The sequence below is a fragment of the Belonocnema kinseyi genome, chromosome 4 (assembly GCF_010883055.1).
Source record: "Belonocnema kinseyi isolate 2016_QV_RU_SX_M_011 chromosome 4, B_treatae_v1, whole genome shotgun sequence".
NCBI classification, from domain to species: Eukaryota; Metazoa; Arthropoda; class Insecta; order Hymenoptera; family Cynipidae; genus Belonocnema; species Belonocnema kinseyi.
In genome coordinates, this window is record NC_046660.1 from 50,081,758 (window position 1) to 50,096,190 (window position 14,433).

Below are 14,433 nucleotides of genomic sequence, written 5' to 3' on the forward strand. Positions count from 1 at the left end.
AGAAATATTCATATCCGAATCACAGCCAAAAACAGGTATTTTCGATAAAATAGTTGAATTTTCAACAATATAGATAGATTTTCACTTGAGATGAAAATGTCAGGCAACCAAAAGAGATTAGTTTTCAATCAGAAATGTGTACCCCCAATTAAAAAAAATTGAATTTTTCACCGAATAAAAAGAATTTTTAAACACCGTGCTCTGTAAATTCGTATTTCAAATAATTTTAAAGAAATTTAAATAAATCATGATAAGTTAATAAGAATTCATGGTAAATTTCAAACGAATTGAAAAAAACCTAAAGATCTCTTCAATTATTTGAAGACATACAAAATCTCTAGCTTCAAGTTAATAAATTCTTTAAAATCAATTAGAGTATTATAAATTCCTGTGGAAATTTATTAAAATACTTTGTAATTTTTCAAAATCCCTAAAAAGCATTAAAATCCTCTATTATCAAAAAAAATCTCTTGAAATTTTTAAGAATAACTGCAAGCGTCTCGAAATTGGAAAAATATTTAAATTAGTGGAAATTTTGTTGAAATCCCGGACACTCACTCAAATAAAAATAAAATTTTTTAAGATGTGGTAAAATAATTCAATTCCTTTAAGCTCCCGGCACGTGTCTTAATATTTTTCTTAACTTTTGATAATTCCTAAGAACTGTTATGAATACTTTGAAATGTTGCGAATCATTTAATATCCTTTAATATTGCATATTCCGCAAAACTTTTTAATAACTTAAAATTTTGTCAAATTCTTTAAAAATTTGGGTAAAACCTTAACATTTTTTAAAAATCGCCAGAAATTCATTAATTTATGTGAATAAGTTCTTTGAAGTAGATAAAAAATATTACAAAATACCGTGATATAGATATTTTAAAAACCTGTGAAATTCTTTAAAGTACTTTAAGAGCTGTCTAAATATTTTAAAATCTTATAGATCCTAGACGAACGTGGCCCGACTACAATAGATAACAATTACAACAAATTTTATGAAAATCTGGGAAAGAATTTACACAAGGTGCAATCCACAAAATCATCAGCAAAGATACCTTCGTTTCCCTTCGCAAGTACTTTCCTGAGTAGAGTGCCACCATACTTATTTTATGAAGGCTCATTGGATCATCCACCTTGCGATGAATCTGTTACGTGGTTTATAAGTGATGGTAGCCTTATTACCAAAGATCTGGTAAGAATCCATATTCCTTGAAAATATATACTTTATTCTCCACGCAGAGGGCACTTTAGAAGAAAAGTAAATTTAAAATATATATACATATATATGTTTTTCAAACCGATTTTTTCTGTAAACATGAGTTCATTGATATTAAAACAAGAACTTATAAAAGCATTCACGCGACAAATTTATAATTATTAGTTATCCTTTTCGTAACTAGAATTATTAATAAATAAAGTAGAGTGAAGCAAATTCATTTTCATAATTGAGGAATAGTATGAAAGAAAATATTTATTGAATATAAAAAAATTATTTTTAATAGTGTATGCATTGCATAACAAAGGCTTTAACTTGAAAAAAAACATGAATGAATTTTTTATTATAGCTTAACCCTCTTAAAAATCCATCAGAATATCCTAAAATACCCGAAAACAATTTATAGTCTTTAAATTCCTATAACTGTTGAAATAAATCAAAATAATTCTAGAAAAAATTTTTATTTTTCCTAAATATTTCAAATCCTTTGATATCTTTTGAAATCCCGTGAAAGTTTTTAAGGATTTTCAAAATTCCTGAAAATCTTTTACAATACTCTCAAATATTTCAACTTCTTCGAAATCCAATTAAATTACTGGAATCGATTAAAAATTTCTTTGTAATCTTTTTAAATAATCTAAAATGTGTTAAATCCTTTTAAATCTTTTAAAATTTGTTTAGGACCTTAAAAATTCCAGACAATTTAAAAATTATATTTTAAAATTAACAATAAAAAAATAACTTCGGTATGCTATTTAGACCCTTATTAAGAGCTTTAGTATTTCAATCAGATTTTCATCATTCTTTTTTCGGTTTAATCTTGCCGCCTTAGCTCTTTTAATTTTTTACACTTTCCTCTTCTTTTAACAATTTTGAAGGTGGATTTCATTTTTTACTTTAACCTTTCGCCAAATCGCTATTTATTTTTCTATCAAAAATAGAAAAAAAGTATAAATGTAAAAATTAATAAATATACACCATTTTGAAGAAAAATTCAATAAGTTTATAAATTTAATTTAATTAACAAGATAGGCACAATTTCAGAATTAATTTATGATAATATTTTATAGTTTAAATTAAATTAATTACCTAACCTAAATCTGTAAAACAAAATTCAGGATCGCAACAGGTCGTAATTCAATATTGGGATCTGAATTCAGGGGAGCGCCAACGTCGCGAACTCATGAAACCAGTCAACATTTTCAAGTTGCATTATGAATTAGGTTTAAAAGGAATTTCACCATTGTTTTTGAATATTTTTAAACCGTGAGTGAATACAAAAAATTAAGACTCATCGGAAACTAGTGTTGCATATAGAATTTTCATCATGTACAGTGAAAAAAAAACAATTTTTGTCTTATTACTGTTTTTGTCAAGATAATAATGATTGTACTATGCAATATAAGTTTAAACATACCATAAGCTGAAATGAACTTCAGTTAATACACGTAGTAAAATATTTGGTTTAAAATATGCAAAAAAAATATTAATTATAGACGATCAGAAATAAAATACGACTTATAACCTAACTTTTAGGTTATAATTTTTTAGATAGTAAATATTCCATGCAAAAATCCTTAAAAATGTATTTTTAATTCATGTTAATGTCAAAGTAAATTGATTGAAGCTTAGTGTGTCGAAACATATAAAATACATAAGTAAGTATTTTTTGAAAAAAAAAACAATTTTAACATAAAACGCGTTTTTACGATGAAGATTCCACATCTAACACTTAGTTTCCGATAAATCCTAATTTTAAAATCTATTTATTATTGTAAACTATTAAAAATAATAAAAAAATGGTTTTTAAGCACAAATTAAAATGCATCCTAAAAATCCTACCTGCTTTCGCGAGTTCACATTTTGGCTGTATTGAAAAAATAGATTGCGTATTGCAACGCAGCGGATCCCAATTTAAAGTGGGCAAAACTAAAGAATCCAAGATGTCGGCACGTCGAGGACATAAAATGATACCAATTGTGTGGATCGAAACCTTATGTGTCATTGATTTATGAAAAAATGCTTCTTCAACGTGTGTTTTTATGATTTAATTTAATAGGTTTATAAAAATGAATGAATTATATTTGAATATACCCATGGTAAAAAATTATTTTTTCCCACGTTACAAAAAAAATTATATTTCTTTCAATTAGCCCCGTGCATCTAAAAACAAAATGGTGATCCCTTAGTGTCCTAAGTTGATTAGTTCCCAATATTTTCAGCGCAGCGCTAGTTGTCTAATTCACTCCCTGTTTTTGCATTGTAAGCAATGCGAGTAGACCACTTTAAAAAATTTGTTTTTGAACAAAATGTTATTTTTATAAACAAATATCTTGAAATGAAAATAGTGTTACGCATTTTATATTTCAAAACAGTATTCCAAACGATGTATGTACATGCTAATAGAAAACATGACGTAAAACGTTACCCATTAAAGTTGGTAAAGTAGAATATTAGATTTTGATTTGAATAAAAAGTTAAATTTAATCCTTTTTATATCTGAAAACGCAATAAATTATATTTATATCAATAAAATATGTAAATAATTTTGTGAAAAAAGTGTTAATAGTAAACAAGTTCAAACTTAACATTTGGGGGTTTAGCGAGTACTTACACTATTGAATATAATGAATCAAATGTACTTGGAATTAAATTAAGTTTTTATTCATGAACATATAACATAAAAATATGTAAAAGCATTAAAAATAGTTCATTGAGTAAGTCAAATTATTAAAGAAATATATTTTTTAGAGGAACAAATATAATTAATGTTTTAATATCTTTGTTTTAAAGACTAGAAAGGATATAATGATGAAAAAGAGGAATTAAAGAAATTTTTTTCACTGATTATTAAATAAAATGGTTTTAAATGTAAATTTAGTTAAATGAAATTAGAAATGCATTATGTTTAATATATATTCATAAGCGAGAGTATTCAAGTGGTAGGTTTAAACTTTGCACAATTCAAATTTTTCTCCGAGATTTTTTTGCATTCCATTAATAATATTGTTAATTTGTTTTCGACAATAAACTTCAGGAATCATATTTTACTTTTCATTCAAATTCAAATTTTAGATATATTCCACTCTACCAGAATTACTGTACGACCATATAAATCATATTTTGTATTTAGAATTCATAGAAAATGATTGAGAAAACTATTTTCAAATATTAAATGAGAAACATAGTTTTAATTTCAAGAATTTTATGCATGGAAATAACATTTTAGTAACTACAAAATTTAAAAAGTGCTTTAGTGCTTTATGCAAAAACAGGAAGTGATGGAACAACTAGCGCCACGCTGGAGATATTAGGAATTAATCAACTTAGGACAGTTGTGGGGTCAAGTTAAGATCTGGAATATGGAGAGATGCGCAGGGCTGATTCAATACAGTTGGTATTATTGTTTGACCCTCGGCGTGCTAGTTACATCAAAGGATACTAAGAAAATACGAAGGTTTTTGTTGACCATTTTTGTTTTGTTCTTTGTTTCTTTTTTTTTTTATTGCGAAGAAAGTTCCTAATGATTACAGTCATAACTTAGAGTCCAAGCAGGACCCCAAAGATATTCCTAATTGTCAAACGACGACTGTTTATGTGTCGACGTAACCTCAAAAATATTTTCAAAGTCACTGAGATTTGCAAAAAATGTTAAATTAGTTCAGTATTTCCTACGTGACTTTTTTGTGTATGGACATCTGTTGAAGCGATTTCTCGATCAAATAATATTTTTTTTATTTGGTCTACATTAATATAAGCTAATTTGCGCTATGGAACTTGTTATTAGTTACTAAAATGAAGATCTTTATCAAGTTTTACAATAATACAACCAGCAGTGTTAGTAACATAATATGTAGAGACCAAAGTGCCCTGTCTGTAAAGAATTACCTATACAAGGAAATAAGTTTTATATTTTATTTGCTATTATTGTTTCCTTTTCTTATATTTTCTTTCAGCTAAATGAATTCCGGAAAATAAATTTGGATGAGGGAGACAAATCGAATGTTAGACCTCCTCAGGCGTTAAACAAACGCGAAGTGAAAAGCGTTAATACTTATAAATCAAACGAGGAGTAACTGTCGGTAATCGGTCGCGCTTAAGAATGGTTTTCTGCAGGTTTCCTCTCCATTGACCAAAAGTCCGAGCAAGTGTGTGCGCCTCCGAGGAAAATTTTACTGCAGTCGGTGGGGGTAGATATTATGGAATGGGGGGGGGGTGTTAAAATGTAAAACTATCTGAAAATAATGTAAATGTAAGAAATATAATAAAATATAGTGTTTGGTTACATTAATATTTGTTTTCTTTGACTTATTTCAAGTTAATTCCCTCTCTAAATCAAATTTCGGTATAAATGATTTATAATTTTTCTTCCTAACTGAAAGTTTCTAAGATGAAATCTAAATACAGGTTCAGATACGCAAACTGGACAGAAAAATTCCATTTTTCGCATGGTGCATTCTTATGACAGACAAAAGTTGTATTTGTCCAACAGTGGTGAGCCCTCCGAATTTCAGTTTCATCTAATAATATGGTCTTTTCTGTGTATGGATTTCAAAATTATGTTAAATTTTTGAAAGCACAGTTTCTGGAGATTAATAATAATATAGAATATCCTGAATTTTCCATGATTTTTTCCTGAATAATTTTTTTCATTTGCATTTTTCATTTGATCAGAGCGACCTGTTTAGTCTGAAAACCTAAGTAAAATTAAACAATTTCTTACCCAAAAAGTAACAGAAATTTTTCACCAACGAGGAAAATTGAAAAAAACTTAATGAAAATTCACAGGAATTAGGGTGAATTTAATGACATCATGGTGATTCTGAAACCTTTAGGACTAAACAACCACTAAAAAATAAAAGTCTAATGAGTTAAGTAAAATTGAGTAAATATAGAAAAATAAAAAAATGCAAGAAAATTCCAAAGAATTCAAAAATGCTGAAAGAATTTAGGATAAATTAATAGGAATTCAGAGTGGATGCCAAATAAATTAAATTAAAAACCGAAAAATATTTGAAAATCTGTTGGAAAATCCCGTAAAATTTTAAGAAATTTGATATTTGCTGAAATCAGGAAAATGTATTAAAGTACCTTGAGAACTTTTAGAATTTCATATTCACGTGGAGATTCTCGCAAATAACTTTGAATTTTCTAGATATCCTAAAAATGCCGTGAAATCCACTAATATTTCTGAAAATATAACAAAAATTCCGAAATATTTTCAAAATCCCGTGGAATCTTATAAAATATATCGTAAAATCGTTTCATATCTTTCAAAATTCAAATAACTTCTTTATAGCTTCAGGAACATTGTGCAAACATCTCAATATCACTAAAAACCTTGGTAATCCCATACAATTTTTTTATCTCTCACAAGTGCCCTCGACTCTTTTGAAATCCCCTAAAATATTTTAAATGTTTTGAAATGTTTAAAAATCTCTTGAAACTTTTTAAGGTTCTTTAAAATTCCTTAGAAGTTGCGAAAAAGCCTAAAATCCTTTAGTAGCACTTTTAACTATTAGCAAATATTAAAAATACTTAGAGAATTCAAAATCCCTTACCATTTTTTGGAACTACCCAAAATCTTTTCAACAAAACTTTGAATATTTTAAATCATTCAAATAGTTTTCAAGTCAAAATAATAATGTATAATTCATTACAAAGTAGCGGCTGGATTTAATTTGAATACATTTTATTCTAACAACTTCAAAATTAGACATTGCTTTAAAATGGAATTAAATTTTTTTTTAAATTTGAAACAAATAGCCTACAAAATTGAATAAGTTATAACTCAACGGTCAAAACATTAGAAAATCTCTGAATGAAAAGCAATTTCGATTTTTTCAAATCCAAGCCGTAAAACAATGAATAACTTTTTGTTTGTATTCTTTTTATTTTACAAATTTGAACGAAAATAGACGGAACTAAAATTCTTGTGATCTAAAATGTTCTTGGAATTAAAAAGTTAATAATTTTAAGGTGCAAGTTTTTAGAAATGTACAATATTAAATCGAAGGCCAGCTTCACATTGTGCGGTTTGAAATTGGAAACTCTCAAAGCTAATTAGCATTAACTGAAATGCACGTACAAATTCCGTGAGTCTAAATAAATAATGAAAACACTGCATATTTTTAATATTGTAATAATTCGAATTGACTGATTAAAGATTTAGAGACTTACAAATAAATCTTTTTACATTTATAAGTTTGTGAAAGTAAACGCATACAAATGTGAGGACATGCACATCTGATAATTAAACTTATAAAAATTCAAAAAAATAATAGTGTCAAAAAATAAATAAATAGAATCTTTTTTACTTATTGCTCCATTCATGCGGTTTATTTTTACTCAAAAATATACAAATTGCCAAAAAGACAAGTTGATATTTATCCTTTCTTATTTCTGGGTTAAATAATCTGGATATTTTAACCGTGTCTATGACTTTATCAGAGTATTTTATTTGCTGCTGAGTAGAAAATAATTCATTTCCAATGAAACCCTTTTTTGAACAAACAGTTATTCTAGAACCTACACAATTACAAGAGAATTGTTTATTCATAAAGTCTTCCAGAGTTAAATAATATTGGCTTTTAAATAGTTAAATATTACAAATCTTTACATAAACATTTTCAAAGTATAAACAACTTATATTTACAATTAATAAGTTACCAATGGTTGAATTTGAAACATCTAAATTTTAAATTATGTAATTACTAATGGAAAATTGTTCAGTTTTAAGTGCTCTCCATTCAACATTATACAATAATTTAAAATAGTATTCTGTTATTGAAGAATGCTAAAATTAGGGCAAATAAGTGCAATAAGGTTGAACTTTATCAAATTAATCCCTAAAGGATCAAACTATTTTTAATTTATGGACTTAAAAATATATAATAATTAGGAAAAGGAGGTAAAGAATATATAATTTTACAATAATCTTAGTAAAATTTTGACGAATATTTTCTCCTCATAATATATCTTGTAGCTCTTTGAATTAAATATTGTGCTAAAATCATTTACTTTTTAATATATAATTTATTAGGCTATATTTTAGAATATAAAGCCTGAAAGTTCAGAGAATCTCCAAACGAAAATCTTTCTCGTTTCTTTTGAATTGAAAACCATAAAAAACGAAAAAGTTTTGTTTAGAAGCTATTAATCTTAAGAAATTTTATTTCCAACCATAAAAAACTAAAATTCTTCTAATTTTATACCTTTCTAGAACAAAAATTGGATGCATTTTTTATTTCAGGTTCTTAGAAATGTACACTATTGAATCCAAAAGCAGTTCCAAGTTACCCAATTTGAAATTGAAAATCTCCAATACTGAAGAATGGTAAATTCATAGTACGTAAACATTTCATAATTCTGAAAGTACTAAAAACAATGCATACTTAATCATTGTTATTATTTTGAATAGAACAATTAAAAATTATGAAAATTACGAAAAATATCTTCAAATTCGTATGTAAACTTAATTTCAACAGGAACATTTTATGGCAGTTGTCCAAATTTGGTCATTGGATTCTTGGTTTTGTTTTCAGAAATCATGCACATTAATTTTATTGTAGGACGTTAAATAGGATTTTCAATTGGATTTTAATCCTATTTTAATTGCTTTACTTTAAATTTTTCATAATTTCAATATTTTTAGTGTTATTTGTCCAGAAGAACAATGAAAATGAAAAAAAATGTGTACAAATAATAAAAGCTACGAGAATGAATTAGACAGCATTTATTCAACCAAACAGATTGATAAATTTGTTGCGAATATTTTTTGGATGGAAGGCATAATTTTTTTTAATCGTAAAAATAAAATTTAAAAATTATAAAAACAAGGGAGTAAAATGATTATGTATCGATTTTCATGTATGTTATGAATTTTGTTTATGTAAATTTATTTAAATGATACATGTTTCAGCGCAGCTAAGAATTAAATTTGATGAAAAATTAAAAACATATACCGATGAAAGCTCAAGATGAATTTATAGAAGAAATGTATCTGAAATGAAAACAAGTCAAAAATAATAAACAAATCAAAATATTATATAATTCCGTGTGACTACATGAATTCTAATATTTTCTAAAATCTTTAAAAATTTAATAAAATACTTGAAATGCTTCCAGGATGCCTTAAAAAAATTAAAATCCTCGGAAATCTCATAGAGTCTCTTGGAATCTGTTTAAATGTATTAAAAGAATATAAGTGCTAATAATAATTTTATGAATATCCTATAATAGTTTAATGCTTTCAAGTTCCTCAAAACATTGTACAGCTCTGGAAAATTCAATGTATGTATTACAAAAAACCTAACAAAATTAAAATCCTGTCAAATCCCTTGAAACGATAGAAATTGATTAAAATGCATATTTTTTAGTGACTAAAAAGAAAAAAATGGAATTTGTCTTTACGCAGCATCCTATATTATTAACACATTGTTGAATATTCGGGGCAGCAATTATACTTCCGGTGAATTATTTGACATGACGGAAAAAATTTGTGTAAGGTAAAATCCATAAATTAACTAGCAGTGATACCCTCGGCAGAAAAAATTCTTTTTTCGCTAAGCGTATTCTACGAGTCGGTAAATAGATGGTAACTGATAAAACGTTCGAAGATGAATTTCATATAATTCATAAGAATAAACTCACGTGCTATCAGATTTATCACAAATCCAGAGAAATTGGAAATGCTTACCTGGAACAGATAAAATTATTTCAATTAGCAAACACATAGACAAAGAAAAATTAATTTTAAAAAAATTTTATTTTGAGATGAAAAATTGAATTTTTTTCCTAAAAAAAAACAACAAATAATTGATTAAATATTTAAATTTTGCACTAAAGAATTTATGAGGATCCGCTCTATTTTTATAAATGGAATTTAATGATGAAACTACAGGCGAATATTTATATTGATACGCTCCTGAATCAAAAGTGAACAGCTGATTAGAGCCAAAGGAATAATTCACGAAATCATTCGATCATACGATCGATTGCGCGCGCCATTAGCTAAGAAGTGGGAATAGCGTGGGACCAATGCCCTTTTTAAATCGATTGAGATAGCTGTACTAGCTCTATTTTGATAAACAGGGCTTCTTACTCGAGAGTTTACGAGAAGGGAGTCTCTCTTGATTCATTTATCCACCTGTCATTGAAGTCAGAATTTTTATTGAATCAGCATCATTCAAAAAGAACGCTATTCACAACGGATTCTCCTGCTTGAATAACAAACTTTCTTTCACTAAACTATTCAAATTCATTAGAATTTGAAAAGTTAGACGTAAGTTTTTGGGACCTTGGTTTTGTTTTTAATTATGATATGCATGATTGTAACGACTTTGCATTCCAGGTTTATATTGATACCTCGTTGTGCATGGTGGCATTTAGTGTGGGGATTTCAAATAAATAAGATAGTAATGTGCGCAACATTTATTGTAACGACTTTGAACTTTATCTTACGATGAAGAAACCTCGTTGTGCATGGTTGCACTATCTATTGAGATTTGTATGGGTATTTTACTTTGTATTTTTATAAAAATGGAACCAAACAAGAATTAGCAACGACTTTGAAATTTATCGTACGATAAGAACCTCGTTGTGTGAAGGAAGTTTTTGTTTCTTTTTGTTTAATATTGGAGGAGAATCCTATTTGATTATTTTTAATATCTTATGAATTATCTAAAAAAATATTATCTGCATCACTAAAAGACGGAATCATCTCTCCCTCGGGTGAATCCACAATCCATCTTTTTTTTAGTAACATTTATTAAAATAATGTTCAACCTTAATTGTAAATGTTTAGGGCTACTTTTAATATCCTATAAGTATTGGATTTATTGCATTTTGTTGGCTGCAATTTACTGAAAAGGACAAAGGAAAAGAAAATTGGACGAATCTTTTGATGAAAATAAATATCATTAAGATAAGTTTAAAAGGCAACAGAACTACAAGAAAGAAGAATTTCCACAAGAGAAAGGCATTCAAATATTTTCATATATTAGCAAGCCTCTGAAGGCTGGTGAGATTCTCAGTAGACAAACCCAACTCTATATATTGCAACGAATAATAATAAGAATAGGATAGCCTTGAAATGGATTTAAACTTTGATAGACAGAAGGCATGCGTCTGATGAAGATAAAGATAAAGTTTCAGCTGCTGAGTGAAGCCTAGGTGTTTGGAATGATAGAGGATTGAATTATCCTAAAGAAAGAGAATTACGAGAAACTATTTGCGCAATAAAGCTAGATATTTTATGTATAGTTGAGGCAAAGGAGACACAATGCTAAATTTAAGATATAAAAAGAAGAAATTTAGAAGGCAGACTAGAAATATGGTCAGAAGTATATTGTGAATCACCTGGCTGTCAAGGTGAGGGTACAGAAACGGTGCAGGGTAATCTTTTCCAATAAAATTTACTTTTTTCTTGCGGATAAAAGGCTGATACATTCAGGAAAAAATACATTAGTTATGAGGGATTCTAATTGCAATACTGATTATTACCTTGTAGTCTCAAAAATAAAATTAGTTTAAGCATAATGAAGGAAGAGAAACGGAAACACGAAACAAACACGAATAAAAAATGAGAAATTGCAGGAACCGAAAGTGCGAATAGATTTCCAGAATAGGATATATGAACGCATAGATACGGCAATTTACCGCTACCTCCTCCTGCAACTCTATTCCTCACTGAGTAATTCATGCTTACCCGGAAACTGATATGACTTAACGTTCATGGTAGGGCATGAACTTTTTTCTCGTGGCTTTGACGGCTTGGTTGGCTGAAGCATTGCTACTGACAGAGTTTTTCATGCCAAATAGGCTGATAACGAAGAGGAGAGGTACTAAGAAGATCACCAAACCCCAAATAATAATGAATAGTATATTAAAGATATTAAAACGTTTCTCGAGGATCGTCGGGGCGCCCCTGAAGCCGCAGCTGGGGCCACAGCATGCAGGACGGTGGCGATGTCGAGCTGCGAGATGGTCAGGTAGATCTCAATTATCGAACAGCCGGCCAGCAAAAACATCTGCGACAAACAGCAGTGGAACAACAACAGTGTCTGCTGAGGACGCCTTGGATAACGTTAGCTATTAGCAGCTAACCACCTTGACAGAAATACCGTGAGGGAGCATCAAGTGGGATACCATAATGAAAGAGGAATTGGTGCGTCTCTATTACGAAAGTGCGAAGTTTGAATAAGAAATGGAAAAGAGATACAAAGTAGTATCCTAATACACGGAAAATCGCACTAAGACATCTTATCGCTGAAGTGAAGGACATCAGAACTAATATACACATCACAGAAGACGAAACAATGGAGATTAAACAACAGGTTGCACATACTCCAGAGTTGAATGGCCTTATACAACCAAATGCAGAAGTAGAGGTTTAGCAACCAAAAACGATGAAAATGGACATGCCATATAAACAGAGATATTATGCTCCTTTATTTTTTGGCAGTTAAATGTTGGCACAGTGTAAGGAGAGAAAATCAGAGACTCTTCTTTCCTGAAAACTATGAGCAAGCCACAAAAACAAATGAGCAGAATATGACAGATCATAAACACTCAATACCTGTGAAAAGATTGCTTTTTGCTGTTGAAATAGCTTCTATGAAAATGGAAGTGGAACAGCAGCTTTATATTGATGAACTTCCCTTGAAAGATGTGAACAACAAAGACTTAATTGAAGCTAAAAGCATACGTGCTTGGGATAATGGACATCATGTACCGGATCCATTAGAACCGCATCTGGATATTAATAACGATGATGTGGATAGTGAAATCCTAGAAAAACTACAGCACCTTGAAAGGAATTTTGGTCATGCTTTACTAGAGTTTAGATATGTAAAAATAACACTAAAGCATTCGCTGCCCAAAATAAACACCAAAAATGATCTGCGTGCACTAATAGAACACCTTAACAGCAAGGTTTTACCTACGTATTTCAATGGAACACAACTGTGTTAGAGGTGCCGTAGAACTAGGCCTGAAAATTTAGTTTTTGTCCCAGCAAGGGATCGAGATCCACCATAGAAGATCAGGTTGGATATGGATGTCAGAAAAGTAAGGTGCGAGTTGGGTCGACTAACTCAATATAAAAAAGGAAATAGAACCAGAAAGCTTATGAACCATGTTACTAAACTCATCTACCCTCGGCACATCGAGATGTTCACACCAGCAATATTGAATAAGATTACGGACTCCCAACGGCAGATATTTAATGTTCTTATTGCCAGACTGCGTCGGTATAAGAAAAGTAGTGCACGCAGGCAACAAAATCAAAACTGCCAGACAGATGAAAGAAGGTCTATCGTGAACTGAGAGTAAAGCAAAATGACCAGCAAGACACCGGAGTCCTTCAATTCAAAGATATGAATAACTACTGAGGGGGTGTTTAGGAAATATGAACAGATAAAATTTGGACCTGCGAGGTTCAAACAAGTAACTGGAAAGCTCCAGGTGCAGACATAGTACATAACTTCTGGTACAAGTACCTGCCAAGTGTGCATCATGCGTTGGCAGGGTATCTTCAGTAGATCATTGAACACCCAGATCTGATGCCAGGCTTTATAGTCTAGGATACTACGTATATGATACCTAAAAAATCAGACGCTCGCAACTCATATAAATTTCGACCCATAACCTGTCTTCCAACAATTTATAAATGCTTTACAGCTATCATTGCAGATAAAAGTATATTCTCATTTCGACATAAATCTCTTTCTTACAGAAGGAAAAAAAGGACATCGTGAAATCTCGCGAGGCAGTAAAAAGTTAGTGACTATAGACGCTGTGGACATGACTGAAACTCGTAAGCATCAAAGGAACTTACAAATGGCATACATTGGCTACAAGAAAGCTTTTAGTTCCGTGCCCCATGAATATTTATTTGAAGTCTTAGAACTTTACAAAAACTAGATTAATACGCATTACGACGAGTATATCTCTAGGAAACTCCTTCAGTGCACTATGGTTCTGTTTAACGTCGATCCTATTGAGCAAAACACTTAAGAGCATATCTCATGGATTCAGAATTCATAATAATGAGTATAGTCATCAAGTGACCCATCTTCTGTACGTGAATAACCTGAAACTATACGCTTGTTCAGCCTAGAAACTGCAGCAAGTGATCGATATCACAAAGCAGTTTTCCAATGATATCCACATGAAGTTCGAACTCGATAAATGCAGAATAGTGCATTCAGTCAGGG

The 14,433-nt window shown here is 29.6% G+C and overlaps 1 protein-coding gene across 1 annotated transcript in view; it reads left to right on the forward strand.

The window, feature by feature from the left end:
- The window catches only part of LOC117170889 (carbonic anhydrase 1-like), a 6,020-nt gene extending 728 nt beyond the window's left edge, over window positions 1-5,292 (forward strand). Inside the window, exons 3-4 of the mRNA XM_033357933.1 lie at window positions 944-1,192; window positions 5,173-5,292. Of these exons, the coding sequence (XP_033213824.1) occupies window positions 944-1,192; window positions 5,173-5,292 (369 nt within the window). The remainder of the gene's footprint in view (window positions 1-943; window positions 1,193-5,172) is intronic.
- The last annotated feature ends 9,141 nt before the right edge of the window (window positions 5,293-14,433 follow it).